The sequence below is a fragment of the Tachysurus vachellii genome, chromosome 26 (assembly GCF_030014155.1).
Source record: "Tachysurus vachellii isolate PV-2020 chromosome 26, HZAU_Pvac_v1, whole genome shotgun sequence".
Taxonomy (NCBI): domain Eukaryota; kingdom Metazoa; phylum Chordata; class Actinopteri; order Siluriformes; family Bagridae; genus Tachysurus; species Tachysurus vachellii.
The window spans coordinates 6,103,160-6,124,552 of NC_083485.1; the positions used below are offsets into that span (position 1 = coordinate 6,103,160).

Here is a 21,393-nt window from a genome sequence, read left to right on the forward strand (position 1 = left end):
ATACAACAATGACAACAATATTTTGTAGACAATTTTAGGTATTTTTTTACAAAGAGAATGTTCAAAGTTTGCACTGGAAGGCTTTCACGATTAAGAGAGACAGCCGACTCCTGATCGGTGTCCTGACTACTGAACTAGGAAGAGATTGAGACACAGCCACATTACCATCAACTGATCACACACACGTGTACTCAATCATCACCTCAATTATTCATATAAACTGACTCCAAACACGCTGCAAAGTATCCAGACAGCTCTTTTTTCACAAGCTGTTTATTATAGTTGCTATTCGTGGTTCCCTTCGAGGGAACTCGACAATGCGTCATAGCCTTGACGTTATGGGAAGCATCAACACCATGACGCAGTATCTCCTTTACTTTCTCAAGGAACAGGGGTACATATGTAACCTGAGACATTTTTAGTTTTGGATTTGTGTGTGGTTTCGTCTTCATCTATGCTATCCTGACCCATCATCTTTCTCTCTCTCGCTCTCTCTCTCTCTGTATACCTGTATACATACATATATATATATATATATATATATATATATATATATATATATATATATATATATATATATATATATATATACATACAATAACCTCCTTCCTTCCTTCCGTCCTTCCTTTGAACTCCTTCCTTCCTTCCTTCCTTCCTTCCTTCCTTCCTTTGTACTGTACATGCAATTACCTAATTATCCGGTTGCATGACAGCAGTGCAATGAATAAAATCATGCACATATAAATACATGCAGATATAACTTCAGAATGAGGGAATTAATGTGATCTTATTGACTTTCATATGGACATGCTTATTGGTACCAGACTGCTGTAAGAAAATGCTGATCTCTAGAGTTGCACATGGTATAACGTGTGGGCAGAAACACAACAGAAACTTCACAACAAAGGAAGAACCGGAATCTAAGCCTACAATAGAACACTATCCAGTTTCAGTGAGTTTATATTATCACTATAGACTCTATAGGTTACTGTTATTGGCTGCCAGGACTGAAACCTGTTCTGTACATATTATAATTATATAAATTATATATATTATATATAATATATTTATATATATATATAAATATTATATATATAATATTATATATAATAATATATAATAATATAATTAGTGCACTGGAATTAACTGTAAGAAATGGGGTTAAAGAATTTATATACTGTAACTCTCCAACCTCAATGCAACCCCAGTAATTCTTCTAGTTTAGGCCATGCCCACTTTAAATTTAAATCTAAATACAGGTACAGATATGAGTATTTGGGAACTAACCAGACTGTAATGCATTGCATTACACTCTTCCTATTTACACTGATGTGGGTAGAAATAAATAGTGTGTTCACACACTGGTTTGGGTCTTGGCAGGCGATAATGCATAAACATTTTTGGACCAAAACTGTTTCATATATAACACTGAGCAGGCACTTTTAAAAAGTCACAGCAAAAAGGTTGTGCTGTTATACACACACAAGAGTGTTCTGACTAAAAAATAGCACGAGTGCAAAAGGTAAAGCTGACACTTAACCCCAAAGTTAGTGTTAACCGTCTGCCTGTCTGTCTTTCGTGTTATAGCAGTAACTAAACATCTATCAGAATCACATAATTGACCCAGAAAGAAAATCAGTCCATGAAATCAGCTTTTAAAAGTAATGCAGTATCTTTTTTTTCCTCCCGTAATAATAAATACGATGCTGGATAAAGAATCTTTAACCCTTGTATTTTCCTCGGCTGGAAGGTTTAATGAAAGTTTAATGTGTCATAACTTGGGTTTTCTTCCACATATTTGCCTGAAATTTAGCAGGATTGTTCCAAATTATGAACTTTGCAAGTAAAATTAATTTTGTCTATTTTCGTTGAACTATGTGTTTGGACCAATATATATATTGCGTTTTGGATCCTCCAGGGTCATTTGGACCCGGCCACATTTAGTGGGGCAATAGGTCACACTTTTGCCCTTTTCAGCGCAATGAACATACATACTGTACAGACACAAAAATGCACACATAAAATGTCCACTAACACACGCAACCAAAACACACACTCACACACCACACACACACATTAGGCCTCCAGAAAAAAAATAGCTACATATTTGTAAATATTTCACACTTTTGATATGCCTTTGCCTAGCAGAGGGCAAAATATGATGTACCGAAATGATGCTACACACACATGCACACATACATACACAAATGTACCAAATGTAAGGCTGATCACACAGAATGGTGATAATTGTATAATTTTTGATTTATCAAGTCAATTTGACCTGGAAAAAAAACAAGTTTTATTATTTGCTGACATTAAAAATGGTCAAAATGGTTTCAAAACAATCTCCTGGCTTTGAAATATACCAGCCTGTGATTGTGCATTAACCTTTGTGCCTCTATAGTGAAAATAATTCAAAATCTCTGTTTTTTTTTTTTTTTTTTACTAAAATAACAAATTAATAATAAATAATTAGGCATTTTTGTATATAAATAAGGTTTATTATACCAAATATTATTATTATTTTTTGTTTGCAAAATATATGTTAATATGTTGGAAACAAGTTAGACTAAAAAGGTCAGACTAAAAAACATATATACTTCATTTTTTATAAGCAGTCAAAACAGACAAGGTCAAGTTGACTCGGTGCTCCTAATTTGCATAGGAATTCAGGTAAGGAACAGGATTAATCTAAGATGTTGTTCTTATTGACTTTTCAGCCTAGTAATGAAGCCAGGATATTTTATTATCCATGTAATATAGTCAAACCTGAAAAAATAACTGCATTCTCTTATTTGCACATCTGATAAAGCAATAAAAGCAATCAACTAACGCAAATCATAATTTGTAAAACTGAAGAGATAAAGATGATGCAAATAGCAGCTAGAAATGTAATATTTTAAATGTTCTTTGTTGACATAGTGTATGAGATGCATGAATTTCTCTCTCTCTCTCTCTCTCTCTCTCTCTCTCTTTCTGACACACACACATCTAGTAATTAATGCTGCTAATTAATGTTATGCCTACTACATTAGTAAATTTAATACTATCTTTAACCTTTACCCTAAAAAAAAGTTTTGTTTTTATGTATCTGACAAACTGTCAGATATTTCCATGCTTCTATGTCCGCACCATACCCACCCTACCAGTTAGCTAGTCTAATGTTAAGCGCAGAATTTCCCTCAAGTGAACACATGTACAGCATGCGTGTATACGGTCCTATAAAAACTGTAAGTAGGACTATGTGATGAGTAACTGATTTTATGCAGAATGGGGCACTTGCAGCTGTTACTCATTGCCCACTCATATATCTTTATCTTACTGGCTTCTCTTTTCTTGCTCAATGAATCATAATACTAGTTTTCTTTCTCTCTTTCTCTCCCACACATATTACTAACAGAAGAGCAACAAACCTTTAAAATTCCTCCCGTTAAAGCCACTATATACAGTCCAACCAGTCACCAGTGACGAAAGAAGATTTAAGCACTTTTTCTCTGCACTATGTATATATATATATATATATATATATATATATATATATATATATATATATATATATATATATATATATATATACACACACATAACTATGTAGTTTATTTCATATGTGTGTGTGTGTGTGTGGGTGGGTGTGTAAATGTTGTTAGCTGGATATGCTATGAATGGGGGTGTGATGAGTTTTGGTCCATGGCATAATGGAGTAGCTTTGAACATTGTGTGTAGTTGAGAATAATCAGCAATTTAGCTATTAGTTTAGTTGATTTCGAGTTGCTCCAATGTAGTTTCTCCAGCACATCATTATGCAGGTTTGTTGTTGCATAATTACTGTCATGTCTCTGGTGTCTATGTACTTTCAAAATTAGTGTTACATAAGTTTCTATAGGTTTACTTGAACCCTTGATACCCTGCTCTGAAGCAACATTAGCAGCACTTCTGTGGTGTAAATCCTGCATTGTGGTGCCAAACATGTAAGGTATGAAACAATGGAGTTATATGTTGTGGCTAGATGCCTACCAACAGACACCCAATCAGAAATTGAACAATCACACAAAAACCAGGATGTAGCAACACTTAACAAGCACGTCTCGGCACTACGTGTCAAAACTCTGAACATCACGTAAGTGCACTATAGCGAGGGGAAATACAATAAAAAAATTGAGTACGTTGGATATTAACAAAAGCCTGCTTGATAACTAGGCCAAAAAAGATTAGACAGCTACTGTAAGATAACAATAACTGCTTGGTGGAGAAAAGGAGACTTGTCCTTTTTGTTCTCACAGATGTGAAAGCGTCAGACAAGCCATTACTTAAAGCCGTTGAATGCTGTATTTTTCCCCTCACGGTTTTTACCATCGCAAATCATCAAATAAGGAACATGCAGTGTGCACATTATAATTAGCCAGGATTAATTGTTTACCCCAGGTAAAGTATGAACAGTGTAATAGGTCAAACAAGATAACACAGGATTCCGACAAAATAACCCAAGGTGAAATATTTCAAGTGTGAAAAGCCACTATTACTCAGTTCGGAGTTAACACGAACCTCTGTGTTATATTTTCACTCTTAAGCTTGGTGATATTACCACAATTTGTAATTTATAACTATAAATATAACCACTAGCTTATAACCACTAGCTTAGTGGTTAGCCACGTTCGCCTCACACCTCCAGGGTTGGGGGTTCGATTCCCGCTCCGCCTTGTGTGTGTGGAGTTTGCATGTTCTCCCCGGTTTCCTCCCCCGGTCCAAAGACATGCATGGTAGGTTGATTGGCATCTCTGGAAAATTGTCCCTAGTGTGTGAATGCGTGAGTGAATGAGTGTGTGTGTGCCCTGTGATGGGGTGGCACTCCGTCCAGGGTGTATCCTGCCTTGATGCCTGATGACGCCTGACCCCAGGTACTTTGGATAAGTGGTAGAAAATGAATGAATGAATGAACTTGTTTCCTGAATCTAAAACTTAGAAGCAAAATTATTTCTACTTTTATGCCAACATCATTGTTAGAAGGATGGAGGTGCAGGAGAAAGCTGTATATTTCAATAAAAATCACTCTTTATCTTTTAAATGTTTTGCTACATCCTAGAAGTATGTGTATTGTCCTATAAACCACTTGTTAATAGTTTTTCATTGCTAATAGGGATTAGCCCACTGAGATTTAATAGATAATATATAAATGACCTTTAATCGTAGGTAGGGTTACGGTTAGTTAAAATAAACCTCTACTTCTGAGGAAAACATCCTAACTAATACTGATTTCATATTTCTTAGTAAAACGGATGCTTGTGTTAAAAAGTCATTCAAGTCACCAAGGTCCTTCGACGAGAAGCATCAGACATATAACTAGAATTCTTTAGAATACTGTTCTTGTTCTAGTTCCAGTATGATGGCAGATCTGGCAGGATTGATCTAAACAGGGAACCTCCTTAACTACCATGCTGAGAAAATCTCCTGCTGTGCCTGTGATGTCTGTTCCGCCAACTTGTTCTGTCTGAAAAACATGACAAATGTGGCCTTACTCAAGTTTGGAATCTACTTGTTTCTACCAGCTAATAAATTATGAATCTGAAATTTCTAGGATGCGTTTCTTATTATTAGCAATAACTGATTTATTAGGTTTCATTTGTGGAAATTGTACTAGAGAGGCAAACAATAAAAAAACAATAGTCAAATATATAAAAAAATAAAATAAATTAATTAATTCTGCATTTAAGTCTGACCAAAAAATTGGCAGGATTTTTTTCTTTGACTCAAGTCAGCTTCTCTTCATTAATGCTACTAATCTATCAGCTCATTATATGAAGAACAGCTTGAGCAGAATTTTTTTTACTTCTTAATTTGGTCTTGGTCATTTTCCACCTGCCATCTACCTCTGCTCGATCATATGACACTTATGCTAATACAAGCTTCCTTCATGACTGAAAAAGAAGCCTTTATTTGTCACAGAGACATTACAGCATAGTCGAAAACTTTTCTTCACATCGCACAGCTTAGGATTTTGGGACCAGAGCAAAGAATCGGCAATGATAAGCTGCATAACACTAACCCTCTTCCACATACTGTACATGATGCCCATTATTGGCTACAGTCACTGATTGTCAGGGGATTTGGGATTTTTAGTCCAGCCTTGCCAGGATTCAAACTTGCAATCCCCAGATAAATAATGCAAATGATTTTCTGCTGCACCACCTGTGAGCACTCCTCTTGAATTTTAAGCTTGCTTTTCTGACATACACACCGTGTTTCTGTAAGCTGGGCTAGAAGAGCTACTTCTATCTCTACACTAAGCCTTGATATGTCCATGTTTCCAAAATGTCATACTTCTGGGCTCTTGTTAAAGTCATTCTTTTAATATTCTACACTGTATTTCCAGCTTCGGTGCTGTATCTAACATTATATAAAGAAAAAAAAGTGCTTTGTATAAAAATGCAGTGCTTTGCCTGCTATCACAATTCTCTCCTAAGCTTCTCTCTCAGGTTCTCTATGTGAGGAGTCATCTTGTGAGAAGTACACAAGATTCCCATAATCTCAGAAAGAAGATAAATGGCAAACTAATTAGGTCCAATTAAGTAGCATCCAAATATAGCTCATGTTATAGACCTTTTATATATTCATTCATTCATTCATTCATTCATTTTCTACCGCTTATCTGAACTACCTCGGGTCACGGGGAGCCTGTGCCTATCTCGCGTCATCGGGCATCAAGGCAGGATACACCCTGCACGGACACTCTCATTCACTCACACAATCACACACTACGGACAATTTTCCAGAGATGCCAATCAACCTACTATGCATGTCTTTGGAGCGGGGGAGGAAACCGCTAGTCTTGCAGCAGGCGTAAGCTGGTCTAACCACTTAGCATGACATAATCAGGTGTGTATGCAATCTGATATCACTGCTGCGAATACAAAATACTCCACAGTTCCTGCGGATGACAGGATATTCTCACAAGTTGTGACTAATTAGTGAACTCATCAGTCAGTATCCTTTACTAATACAGTATCATACTGTAAACACCATTCCATTCCAGCGACAATTTCAATTTCTGGAAGTTTCTCCAAACTTCTCTCCAGGGTTTCTAAAACATGAGCTGAATTGTTTTTAATCCCTGAAAAATTCTTTATATTTATATTAAGTTTAGAAAGCCAAAAGTTAACTACCATGGATGGGTTGAATATATTGGCACAGCAATAATATTATTTATATCAGAGTTTGCTCTTTTGAAAAAATAAATACATTAATTAATCATTAATCAGACTTACCACTTCACATACCAAGCATTGATTAAAAAAAACTGGAAAGGCAACCTCAATTTCAACACATACTGTACATTTGCTTTAATTACCGATGTAATTACTAACCACTGAGATGAGATAGGATGTTTTGGATCCCATGATCTCTTCCTGAACCTGATTTCATTTGATCCCTTTTCTAAGGTAACATTTCTTTCTTAAATCTTCTGCTGCATGCCTGAAAGGAATACAAGAACAAGAAAAAGAACAAAAACTACTCACTTAAAGTATGGGGTGCCATCTTGTGTTGTTGCCATCCAGCTTTTGTAGACTTAATATTACTCATGTTGTTTTCTGGCAACTTTGTAGTTTAAAAAAATATAAACCAAACACTGACGTCATCAAGGTATTAACTCGTTTAAATTTTTTACACAATATATATTTTTTTTTAATTATACCTAGAAAAATAAGTGCATTCACTCTGAAAGCCTTTTTACCATAATTTACACAAATGATGTTGAATTTCTAATAACAATTAACCAACAGCGATATCCAAGTACTGTATATTAAGTGATGTGAGAATATTTTAGAAAACGTCTAAAAGACTTTTTACTGTGGCAAATTTTTTGTGATTGTTGTGATCTGTTTAGTTCACGTCACCTGCTTGTGTCATGTTGTAACAACACGCGAGATCGCATTTGTTCTTTTGCCTAATGGTCATTGGTCTGTTACCTAATGTGTGTACATGTTCTATGCTTAGCCTATAGTTAGTTTGTCTATTTACTGATTGCTATCTGGCAAAAGCTCAAGAAGAGCTTCTTTCTTCAGGCTATTCGACTCCTTAACACAAACATGTTTGTCCGTCCATCCTTCCATCCCTCCATCCACCCTCCATCCCTCCATCCACCCTCCATCCGTCCATCCATCACATCCTCCTCATTAACTTCAGTGAAACTTTGCACACTGCACTTTACTGTTACTACATATAACATTACTGCACATCATGAATCTTGAATATCCTGCTGTTTAGGTTTATTACATTTTCCTATTACAGGTTCCTGAGTGATTTGTTTCTGTTTTGCATATTCAACTGTCTTACAATACATCTATTTGTATTTGAAGGCTATGGCATCTTAATAGGCAAAAATGTCATTACATTTATAAATCTGTGTATGTTGTTAAGCTATGTCCCTCTCTCTCTCTCTCTCTCTCTCTCTCTCTCTCTCTCTCTCTCTCTCTCTCTCTCGCTCTCTCTCACTGAGTGTGTTTTTTAAAAGTTAAAATAGTTTGATGTGTGTGTATGTGTGTGTGCTCCTGCTCAGGAAATGCCAGCCCCCTCCTTCTGTAATGTGTGCAGTTGTTTGTTACTGTGGAAGAGCTGCTTGTGCTTCTACAGTAGGAGAGCAGGTAGAGTTCGAGAAGATGCTGTCACTTTTAAGAATGTTGTCTTTCTTAAAAGTGAATCACTGGTTAATGAGCTAACTGTGGACAGAATATGGTTAAGAGGAGCTCATGTTACTGTCCACCCAAGCTACCAGAATTTGTTTCAAATGTTCTGCCTTTTGTCTCTAATGCCGCAATCACTAAAGAGAAAAATCTCAAGCCCTTTAAAATGAACCCACTTGTGTGCAAAATTGCAGCATTCAAACATGTTCTCTCTTTCAAACATCAAGTGTACATGTTTTTAGATTCACCATTTTAGAGTGCACGAAGATAATTCTTACATGGTGTATGTGAGTCCTGAGGATCTCAGGTGTTATGAACGTGGAAATGAAGGCCATAAACGCTTGAATAAAGAAATGAATAATGACCCACTCCCGTCTACCACTCAGGTTTCTGTTAACAACACTGACCATCACACCGAGGACAAAGAAGGAAAAAGTATTGTGTAGGAATAGATACTACTAATAAGATGAAGGGGTAGAATGAGGTGAGTAAAAATTACAGAAAAGTGAATGATGAATTATAAAGAATTCTTACAACAGAAATGCTTTCATCTTAAAAAAGCACATCACTGCAATTATACAGCGAGGAAAATATTTTTATATAAAAATATATATATATAAAAATATATTTCCGTCTTATAAAGAAGGGCTAATGAAAGGAAAGCAAAATAAGTATACTTGTAATTACTTTCTATACCATCTCTCTTCTCCCTCTTTCTTTCTCATAGAGAAATACACCTGGGTAAAAGTAAGCACTGGTTCAATTTCTGCTGTACATTTGGACTGGCTTTACAAATCTCATGAGAAACATGTTTCCAAACACAGCTGTTGTTCCTATAAAACTCTACAGGCCTTCCCTGGTCTAACCACAGAGTATGGAAGTTAAACTCATCATTGATGAAGAGATGTCGTTGAACCCTATCCAGGTAAAACAACTGGAAAAGTTCGTCTTCCTGCTGGACTTTTGCCATCAATTAAAAACGCCTTTCTAGGAGTTGCCAGATAAGAGTTCTTCCAGAGAAGAGTGTTTCAACATCCGTAACGCACTAGAGACCTGTGACACTTTTTTAAGAGTACAAAATCCATTTCAAATGCTAAGCTAAAGGATAAAGTAAGTCTTATGTGAAACGATACAGTCTTTAGATTTTTGTGTTGATCTTTTGAATTGCTACCATATGAAATTTGGTAATTAAAGAGATATATAAAAGTCAAGTCTCTCTCTCTCTCTCTCTCTCTCTCTCTCTCTCTCTCTCTCTCTCTCTCTCTCCCACTCATTGCTCAAAAACCCTGACTAATTGTTGAGTAGTTTTTGTGTCCCATTATGTCTTATTTATGCCAAATATAATGGGTGAAGGAGTGTGTATGCCAGTATATGTGATGCTTGTATGTGTGTGAGAGAGACTCACAGTCCAGCCCCCTCCATCCGTGCTCATATCACAGTAGACCTGAAATCCTGCAGGGTAATGAGTGGGAAACACTGAATATACACCGTTTTCCCGCTGACCACTTGCATGTATATCACTACAGTCACGAGGACGGGAACCTGAGAGAGAGAGAGAGAGAGAGAGAGAGAGAGAGAGAGAGAGAGAGAGAGAGAGATGGAGCCACGATCACTTAGGGAAAATTTATCTTTCATCCTTGAATTTTTCAATCTCCATTTAAAGACCACATCATGTGTAGCTGTCTCCTGAAATTACAGTTCGTACAAAAAATACGAATTTTTACATTATTTTCATCATAAAACTCTACCTTCATCAAGGCTACACTTTTTGGAAGCAAAAAACAGATCCCTGCCTGTTTGTATAAAAAAAAAAATTATAGAGCTTTACAGCTAATGGTGGCTCAGATGATACAATGACAGTAAAAACATTTTAGAATTAATTTTCCATGAAATCATTCTCAGATTTTCTGCTTTCCAGATTGCTGCGTTAATTTTCACTTGATGAAAGCGAATTTATGAGGCTGACAAGATTGTAATGTGGGACTCGTGATATTAAAATGTGACCTAAAATGCCTGTGGTGCTTTGTGGGAATATTCATCGTCTCATCACATAAGTAGAAGGATTAAACATTATAGAAGAGTTTAACTGAAAAGAGTTTTCTTTACAGGTTTCAAGATTTTTCCTCTGTTCTCCAAATTCCTGGTTTCAATGTACTTTATAATCATCATTGGTTTAAGCATGTCACATTACCAGTGATTCTGGGAGAAGCTCGGATGCACTGCAACTATGAATCTTCTGAATCCATTTCTTAAGGATGGACATTAATTAAGCGATCACTGAAGATACAACTGGATGTGTTTTTTTCTGCCTATCCAAGAACTCTTGTTTTAAAAGATATTGCATGCAGACTTTCAGATTTACAATTACATTTATGGAACTTGGTAGATGCTTTTATCCAGAGCAACATACAAAACCTTTACTACCAAGTTTCTCAATAATAATAATAATAATAATAATAATAATAATAATAATAATAATAATCTATTTATTTGTATAAATGTATAATTAAATTATATATATTTTTTTATTTACAAATGTTTTTTTTATTTTAATACATTTTAATTTAATGTAAATATTTGAAAAATATATATTGATTTAAATTTTTGGTAAAAAAGTATTAAATTATAATTGTATATATAATTCCAATAACACTAATTTCAGGATTATATTCAGGATTCTTATTTCATTCCATAAAATGGAATTAGTTCACTCAAATATTTTTTATTATTTTTATTATTAGTACTATTTTGGACCGAACCATATTTACATCACCTCTTGTTGGTACGATTTTCAGAAAAAAATATATATAAGTAGGTTAAATACATAAAAATACATAATAAACAACAGACAAACAAATCAAAATCCGATGATGAAACACCAATGCAATGTCTGTCATGAACAAAACAATACCATTAGCGCAGCCTTTGATACGAGATCCTCTGACTGGAGCTCTTTGCAGATCAGCCTTTACACGAGCCTTCAAACCTCCATTCTCCTTCTGCATGGAGTTCAAGGCATCACTGATCGAGTTCACCACCTTCACCATGTTAATCTGGCTCTCTGAAAGCAGCTGTAAAGACAAAAGCACAGAAAATCAGGTTTAGCCTATAAAGAGAACAGCTTTTATTGGATTCCTAAAAGAATACTGAGTTTTTATACCTGCAATGTGTGATAAAAGAATGCATGTGCTTTATCATAGAATACAATAGTCACAGAAAATAACAAAAGAACAGACTGGCAGCATCAAGGAAGGAAGCAATGAATATCCATCACCCAAAAAAAAAAAAGAAAAAGAAAAAAGAAACAGGGGAAAATCAAGAAGGTAAATGGTTACATTTATATATATGTATATGTAATATTATTATTTAAAAGATATTTACAGCTAATTTATCATGACGTATCCCATCAAAGCAGTATCTCATGACATCTCCAATGTTCTGTACAGTCCATTTCTCTTTGTGCTTGGATGTGTTTTTATAAGATTTCTAACAAATAATGTATTGTTTTATAATCTTTTCTGGCATTTTAACATTCTACTCATGTTAGTCTGCCATGCAGTGCTACAACAACAAATAAAAAGACTTGCTATTTAAGCAAGTTTAACTCTATTGAACCTATTAAACTCTGCCAAACCTTAAACTTTGCTCATCTTCACACAGGTCTTCACTATAAATATGGATACAGTGAATTAATCTGATGTACCCACAGAAGTTAGTCTCAATGTAGATCCTCCCTTGATCTTTACAAGAGCGTTTTCAGGCAACACGCATATTTAGAGAACGTTAACACTAATTAAACTGCCATGCCTGGGATTTATCATGAAAGAGATTGTTGGCTTACTACACAAGCTCTTTGCAGTAACTCTCAACGTCTAACCCCAGTGAGTGAGTGTGTCATTCTTCCACCTTGGCCTGCCAGAGCACCCCTTATTTTTAAAAATATGATCCCTTATGAACCAAATAAAATTGCTTCACACTCTTCTCACACTTTTCTCATCAATCTAGTGCCTTCCCATCCTACAGACATTTCCAGACTCAGAACAATCATCTTGTAACTCTGTAAGAGCATTAGAATGTGTGATGCGGTACAAAAAAGGTACAGCATTTATTGATTGTCCTATTAATGGCAAGAAAATCAGGACAGTTGAAAGCACAATTTAGCATAAAATAACTAGCATGTATAGCAAACTAGCAAAGAAGTGTCCAATAAACTAGACAACGTAGTCAACCCAACATTTACTAGCGTACAAAAACAACTAAAAACTCAATAAAAATAAACAAAACAATCTAAAATTCCCGATCGAATATTATAAGCAAACATAAATCATTCTAACAGAAACAAATGGTCAGATTCATCAATATATACAATTTTATAAATTGCTCCAAGCCTTCACCATTTCATTTGACCATTTTGTGCATCTCTGGTGTGTTTATATTAGGCTTACACACAGGTTGATTGATTGTTTTTATCATTGCAGAATACAAGTATTTTAACATATACATTTAACAAATACATTGCTATGTGAAAATAAAAAGAATGTAGAGAACGTACTGCAAATATGAAGAATGTTGGGCATAAAGCTCTTGTAAAAAGAATGACGGAATATGGGATACATCTTTTTTCAGTCGAGCACACTGCATGTCCTTCTCCACATGGCTGGAGACTGGACAAATGTCCCATGCACAGTATAAGTTCAGGCTGAAAACACATTTGTTTAGTGTAGCGTTTTTATTAAACGTTAAAGGAGCAGATCTGGAGGGTTCATGGGTATAGAGTTTTTGGTGAATTGGGATGTTTGGATGCTGTCACGTTACCACTCTTGCAAGTCTCTCAGGTTTGCTGACTGTGGAGTGATTGGATGCTTTATGTCCCAGGAAGCCCTCATGTCTGTCACCTTCAGGCTTTAACCTTTCAGTTATGTTGTCATAGCTAGTCTTTCTGGAGTCCCTGTCTGCTCTTTGCACATAATGTACTTTGTCTTTAACCACCAAATGATACCTAGATTTCTCTCTCTCTCTCTCTCTCTCTCTCTCTCTCTCTCTCTCTCTGTCAAGCTACAGTATACGTGCTATAGAGTTCCTAGTCTGATTGCTTCTTCTTTGAGACCTACTTCATCAATCCTGATGCCTTGGTTTCGACGTTCCACGGACATTAGAATCCTTTACAGCCAAAACTGTACATTTGTTTTGTTGGCACATTCTGGTGGGATAGATCTGCATGGACAGCCCATGTCTAATGGGATTTGCTGTAGATAGAACCACTTGGAGAATGTCTTGCCATTGAACTGCCATTGTGTTGGTCAGCTTTGTGCTCTGGGTCTTCATCAGTGAACATTCGAAGACTTCGACAGGAAGGAATTAGTGTGAAGTCTCTAATGAGCTCAAATGATGCTGACGTGTTAGTTCCTCATGAGCTCTTGGTTGCACAATTCCACTCACAAACTGTTGTAGAAAGGACATTATTAACATTTACATTATTTACTGTCCAGTGTCACCCAACTGAGAATTAGGTTCCCTTCTGAGTCTGGTTCCTCTCAGGGTTTCTTCCTCAGATAATCTCAGGGAGATTTTCCATCACCTCAGATAAATAATAACTTAATTTTAAACTTTACAATTTTTATTCTGTTTCTATACTAATGTTAGGCTGCTTTGAGGCAATGTTAATTGTTAAAAGCGCTACACAAATAAAGCAGCATGCAACAGGACAATGACAGGATCTAATGCCAATGTCATTAAAGAACTATCTTCAATATAGAGAAATACAAGGAGTCCTGGAAGTGATGTTTGGCCCCTATAGAGCTTTGAACTACACATCATCAAGTCTGTCTGGGATTACATGAAGAGACAGAAGGATCTGAAGCAGCCTCTATCTACAAAAGTCACATTGATTCACATTTCTCTTCTCTTTATTTAATGCCCATTTTGTTAATTGATAAAAAGAACTATTAACACTGTATTTGCTTGGCACTGTCAAGCATGTGCATTTATCAGATCCTGCAGAGACTTCAGCCATTCGGTCTGCTGAACAATGAATGAGTGAGTTATAAACAAAAAGTACAAAAAAAGAGTACTAAAAGTGTGTGAGAAAAGAACACATTCAAAATCTGTGCCTTTATATGGAACATACTTTTGCTGTAAGCTGAAAGTAACACACACACACACACACACACACACACATATAGACATACACACACATGCACACAAGCACACACACACAGGTCGGTAAAAATAGAAGTCTGACCCATTTGAAAAAGAAAACGTGCTTTTTAATTTAATATAACAAATGAGCTGCTTCTTTTGGTCTTAAATTGGAGTTAAAACACATGTACACACAGTTCTAATACTAGAAGTAAGATTGAATGAATGTTTGAATAAATAAAGAAACACACACCAGCCAGTTTTACTTTTTTGCACAATTGCACGTTCTTGTCCAATCTGCCAACCATGTGGCTGTAATGCTGATCTGGGATTTTCACACACACCCATCATAAGAGTTTACACAGAATGGCATGAAAAATGAAACCATCACATCAAAAGCAGCTCTGTGAGCAGAAATGCTTGTTGATGAGAGAGGTAAGAGGAGAACAGCCAGGCTAGGGCAAGCTGAAAGAAAGTCTATCAATAAACAATCAAAAAACATTTCAGAATGCACAACGCATTAAGCCTTGAGGTGGATGGATCACAGCAGAAGATCACATCAGGTTCAACTCCTGTCAGCCAAGAGGAATCTATAGACTCTTAGTTGTTGAAGTTTGGAGACTGTAGACTATAATGTGATACTATTATAGACTAGAATCTATAGTGAGACCAACTCACTGACGCTGGATAGATGAAGTTTGGAAAAACATTGCTTGGTCTTAATCAAGTTTCAACTGTTGGACTTGATTTCAACCAAGAACAAAGTCTACAGTGTCTACATAGTAAAATTATAGACTCACTAAAAGAGGATAATCTATCTATCTATCTATCTATCTATCTATCTATCTATCTATCTATCTATCTATCTATCTATCTATCTATCTATCGTGTATAAAGTGTTGTTTATATGCATATTTCCGCACACCCATTGCTATGTGTAAGCAAGAACGGGTAAGCTATGCAGAATTTCTATATAATGTACTGCCAGTCACAGCATAACTAAGAGAGTAATTATTGATTTCGGTGCTCATAGACAGATAACACAGACAGAATGTAAAGTAAAATCATATACAGTAAAAGGCACATTTAAAGATCGACTGGGATAATGCCTTGTTCGAAGGTTTAGCTCATGCAGTATTGTGTACAGTGGGTCATCAGTTGATTTCGTTTGCTCAGTGCAGCTTTAGTTAATCTCTATTATAGGGCTTTTGGCTATAAGCACATTTTAAAGAAAATTATAGACGGTATTGGCATTTCTCAACCAACTACGACACATTTTATGTACATCCACCTTACTCACACTGCATTGCATTAACAGTGGAAATGTACTTTCTTTAGTGATCTATTATGTTTACCATATATGGTGATCTGAAGGTGTTTTTGTATGGAAATGGGTGTGGCTTTGCAGGGGCATGTCAATTTTCTTGTACATATATGGTTCTTGTGCACAAATCAGACTCCTGTACCTGTATTTTGTCAGGTAAAGAGGCTGAGACGGATGCAACTGCAAGTTATTTGGGTTTAATGTGAAACAATTCAACAAATTCAAAGCATTAGGCAGATTCAGGGTTACACAACAGGCAGAGGCCAGGTGACCAGAAAACAGGGTTATCTTGTTTGAACATGTTTATAATTTTCCTTCTACAAAAGTCATTGCACTCTGCTCTATTACTGTGTTCCCTCTACCGGCTTCCAGTAGCTGCCCACGGCATGTACAACACGTTGCTGCTTGCTGACGTTGCCAAAAATAGAGGCAGACCACATATTCATGTGTTACTGATGAAACAAGTCAGAGCAACAAATTCAAAATTTGCATGACAAAGTTTTACAAACTGTATCAGAGAATCTGGCATACTGACCAACAGATTCCATCTTCCACTGTTAAAGAGCTGATGTATAGTGATTAATAACTCTCTTATTTCTTCTTGGCTGTGTTTTATGTGAATGCAGCAGTGTTAGTGGGTCACAGCTTGTCAGAAACTCAAATAAGTGGCAGTTAGCGTTAATCCTAAATTTTAGGATTAGCACAGATTACACTGGGTGTTTAAGATGTTGATAATCCACTTAAGACAGCGTTTTAGGTAACACTAGGTAGCACATCACCTTGCAAATCCAATGATTAGAGTTTAGTAAAAAGGAAACACTGCAAGTAACTACAGGGTTTAGCATGTATTATAATCATACTGAATGGATACAAGATTAAAATCAATATCAAATAAACGATGGTAATGAAGTCAAGTGACTGTGGTGTACATAATTTATTATACTGTATAATCAACTTCACAATGAAGTTGTTTTGAATCGTGAAGATAATCATGATAAAAAAAACATGTAAGAGTCATAAACTTTTGTTTGTCATAGAGCTTATTCTTTGCAATAATAGGAAAGGCAATGAAAAACTCCTATTGGCTTTTTTATTGTTGGAAACAAGGCGAAATTCTAGGTTAGCCTACAAACATACGTTATCCATGCAGCGCCAGTGTGGTTTTAGGATATATCCTTTAGATATAGTCACTATAGTAACCATATTTCTGACATTCTCTGTGGTTATATGTTTGTTATTTTGCCAAATAACACTGTGTTTTGAAGGATGATTTATATCAGACTTTACTGTAACTAAAGTTAATGTAAAGTAGCCGTATCCTAGCGAATACAGATTGTGGGAGTTCTGTTAGGATACGTGGACTTGATGAATTAAAATCCGACTGCTTCAGCCAAGAAACTATAAGTGGTTCGTGCTTTGATCTTCCAACAAGACAATGATCCAAGACGTACATCCAAATCCACACAAAAATTGTTCTAGAACAAAAAGCTTTTTACAGCTTTTTGCCATCCTAGTCGATTACTATCAATCCCCCCAAAAAAACTTCGTGGTTGAGCTAAAAATGAGTATCAACAAGAGAGAAACTAAGAACATTGGGAATCTGAATAGAGTCTGTATTCTTCAATCTCATTAACCATTAGAGGCATATGTATATAGGTATTGTATATTTGTTAGAACTGTGTACCTGTATAAGTTTTCCTTGTTCGGTTTGTAGCATGTTCAGATCCTGTGCCAAGTTGCTTTGCCCTCTCCTCAAAGACTCATAGTCCATCTTCAGTTGGCCGGCATGTGCTGAGAGCTTTGCAACTTCTTCAGCAAGGTTGACCAACAGCGCACGGTCCTGGCCTTTGACTGACTTTAGGTCTGAGTCGTGATCGGTAAGTGAGTGGAGTAGCGATGTCTGCACTCCTTCCAATCGCAGGAAATTGCTGTTGTAATCAGGGCAGTTTGGGTCAATAAAAATGTTGATGCGTGAGCCATCACCCCGCTCCACAGTTACCAAGGCGTTGGCCTCGTCTTGATTGGTGGTGATATGTGGTGGGCCGTCAGAAATAGCCGGAGATTGGGAGTGGTTCAAGAAGAGAATGGTGCCTGTTACTGTAATGGCGAGCAGGACAGCCACAAAAAGGAGGATGGTGCAAAGCAGATAACTGCAGCTCATCCTCTGCTGAGAGAGAAAGAGATAAAATTATAAGAAAAAGCTGGCCAACATACATACACCACTTACACAGTACTGACTTCAACCCATAAATAGATACTCAAGGTGTGTCAAAACACAAAATATATCATTTGATTCAATAAAATAAGGTGATGTCTCAATATGATGCAATTTTTATAAAAGAGCAAAAAAAATAAATAAAATATTATAAAAGCACAATAATTGAAACTCTATAATGAGACTGTGGCTTTACATGATAAATAAAGACTCGTAACATCATATAACAAAACAAAAGCTGTATTACACTTACACTGCATCCACTAGACCTAAAGGGTCACGCTTGTTTATTGCTAAAATTGCTAGAATATAAAAGCTAGAGAAGGTAGAAAAGTGCAACACAACTGTAAATGATACTGACGTTATGACCTTTTGCATATTGCAAGTATATGTGCCAGCTATTGTTAGTCAGAATAAATATTGAATTAAGCAGATTAAAAATGATATACATCATTATATATCTATATCTAATATATATATATATATATATATATATATATATATATATATATATATATATATATATATATAGATAGATAGATAGATAGATATATATAGATAGATAGATAGATAGATAGATAGATAGATAGATAGATAGATAGATATATGTATATAGTAGAAACAACGAAAGGAGAGAAATAAAAGAAAAAACACTCCATGTGGGAGGGTTAAGGTAAGGTGGAATTGCCAGTCATGATGTATAGAATATCAGGAATTGGACTTTTAATTGTATTTAAAAGTGATGAAGAGGACAGGAAAGAAAACAATATGGAAATGATGGACATATTGGACCAGGAAAGGCAAAGAGGACAGAAGATGCATGGCTAAGCATTAGACCCAACATAAAAACCTTTATAATAATCACCATAACCATTTCCCAAGTCCCGGAGTGACTTAAAAAGCCCATGAAGGCAATTAAGGTTAGTGCAGCTTGACAAGAGAAGAAAGAGAAAGAGAGAAATAGTGCACCAAGCTTCAATCCATTCTCTTTCCCGCTTCCTCTTCCAGATGCTACCCAGCAGCTTTGTCTCGATGTGACGCATACAGTAATGCATCAAAAGTTTTACAGGTATCAAATTGTAACACTTTCCAAACCCTTTAATAGGAACGGTTCAATGATAGAGTTATACAACCAGCCGATCATGTGAAAGCAACACAATGGATGAAAACATGCAGATACAGGACAGTTAATGTTCACATCAAATAACAGATACGAAATGTGATCGCCATTGGTGAATGTGCCAGATGCACTGGTTTTAGACAGAATTTACAGAGAGTATAAAAATAAATAAATAAATAAATCTAATGAAAAGCAGGCAGAGCCACTTTTTATGAGAAAAGAGAGAGGAGAATGACCAGACTGGTTCAAGCTGACAGAAAGACTATAGGAGCTCCAATAACTTTTTTCTTTACCTTGAGCATGAAAACAGCTCAGAACACAGAACATGACAGCAGAAAACTACTGTACATCAGTTTTTAGTCCTATTAGCCAAGAACATGACCCTGTGTAAAGTATGGGACAGTTGAAGATTGGATAAACAAACTGGTCTTTTTTTAAACCTTTAAGCTGTGTAAATTGGATAAATGCAGGAATGTGCAGGTTTTCAGGTGTTCCTATTACAGGCCACTCTGTAGGATATATTTCAAGGATATATTTCAACAGTTCATTGCAAAAGTATTAAACTTTCCAGGAATTCAGTGGAATATTTCTGGAATATTCACTTCCTCAAGATGCAGGTGAAAGAAAATAAGGAAACAATTGAAAAAAATATTAACACAGATTCCAGTTTTTCTTCTAAATCAGGATGGGTTGCTTCTTGAGTCCGGTTGGTTTAACGGTTTATTACTTAAATCAGCTCAGGGGTTTTCCTTGCTATCGTCACTTTAAATATCATTAAAGAGAGTGTCAGTAGGCAAGGAGTAAAAACTAAAGATTAGGGAGCATTATAAGGAAGCTAAAGATAACGTGATACAATTTCATACCTAAGGAATTGAGTGTAATATTATATCTAAGAGGTTGGACATCCCAGCAAGTACTGTTGGATCAATAATAAGGAAGTGGAAGTTGCATCACACCACCCAAACACTATCTAGATCAGACCCATACTTTAAACTTAAGACGGTCAATGGTGAAGGAAACCACAGTGAGGTTAGCAGTGACAATGAGTGGCTAAGAGTGGCATGAGAATTGACCAGGCTACGATTTCAAGATCTCTGAATAAATAAGGACTGTATGGGTGGTTAGAGCTGAAAGAAACCTTTGCTTAAAAAGAACCATGTGAAAACACATGAGTAACCATTATCCTCCAGAACATTGGTTTCTTTTGTTAAAACTTAAGGAGGAAAGAATGATATTACAAGATAACTTCCTTTAGCTAAAACTTGCTTTAAATCCCATTGAAAATTAAATATACAACCAACCTGAAAAACCAGGAGAAAAAGAAGAATGTCCCAGTCAGTATGAAATGGTTCCCCGTAGTAGTTTAAGCGAATAATACTTATATTACTTATTACTTATATTACTTATATAAAACTACGAAAAGTGTCTACTTTCATACAAGCTTTATATTGACTACCACCATGGAGGTGGCTTATGTGACTAAGACCCGCAACAATGAACAAGGACACAACAAAGAATATGCAAATTCCATTTTTTTGGCCTCTGTTAAAAAGAGTTAATAAACGTTTGGGATTATGGAATAGAACAGAAACCTTTATTTTTTCCACATATACATTACAGTATAGTAAAATTCTTTTTTCACATATCCCAACTCTGGAAGTTTGGATCAGAGGGCAGGGTCAACCATGATACAATGCTCTTGGTGCAGTAAGGGTTGAGGGCTTTGCTCAAGAAGAAAATCTGCTCTCATTTTTTTTTCATGAAAAGCCAACAATGACCAAAGGCAGGAAAGAAAGGATTAATTGTGGGTAGTAAACAGGGTAAGAAACTTGTTGTAAACAAGTATATATATATATATATATATATATATATATATATATATATATATATATATATATATATATATATATATATATTTCAA

The 21,393-nt window shown here is 35.7% G+C and overlaps 1 protein-coding gene across 2 annotated transcripts in view; it reads right to left on the reverse strand.

The window, feature by feature from the left end:
* The window catches only part of fibcd1b (fibrinogen C domain containing 1b), a 98,885-nt gene that overhangs the window by 38,201 nt on the left and 39,291 nt on the right, over positions 1-21,393 (reverse strand). The window contains exons 3-5 of one of the 2 annotated variants that reach the window (XM_060863082.1): positions 17,822-18,301; positions 11,587-11,746; positions 10,081-10,217 (exon numbers count right to left, since the gene is read on the reverse strand). In XM_060863082.1, coding sequence (XP_060719065.1) covers positions 10,081-10,217; positions 11,587-11,746; positions 17,822-18,301 — 777 coding nt within the window. Of the gene's footprint in view, positions 1-10,080; positions 10,218-11,586; positions 11,747-17,821; positions 18,305-21,393 lie in introns of both variants that reach the window. The other variant, XM_060863081.1, reaches the window with a different exon arrangement.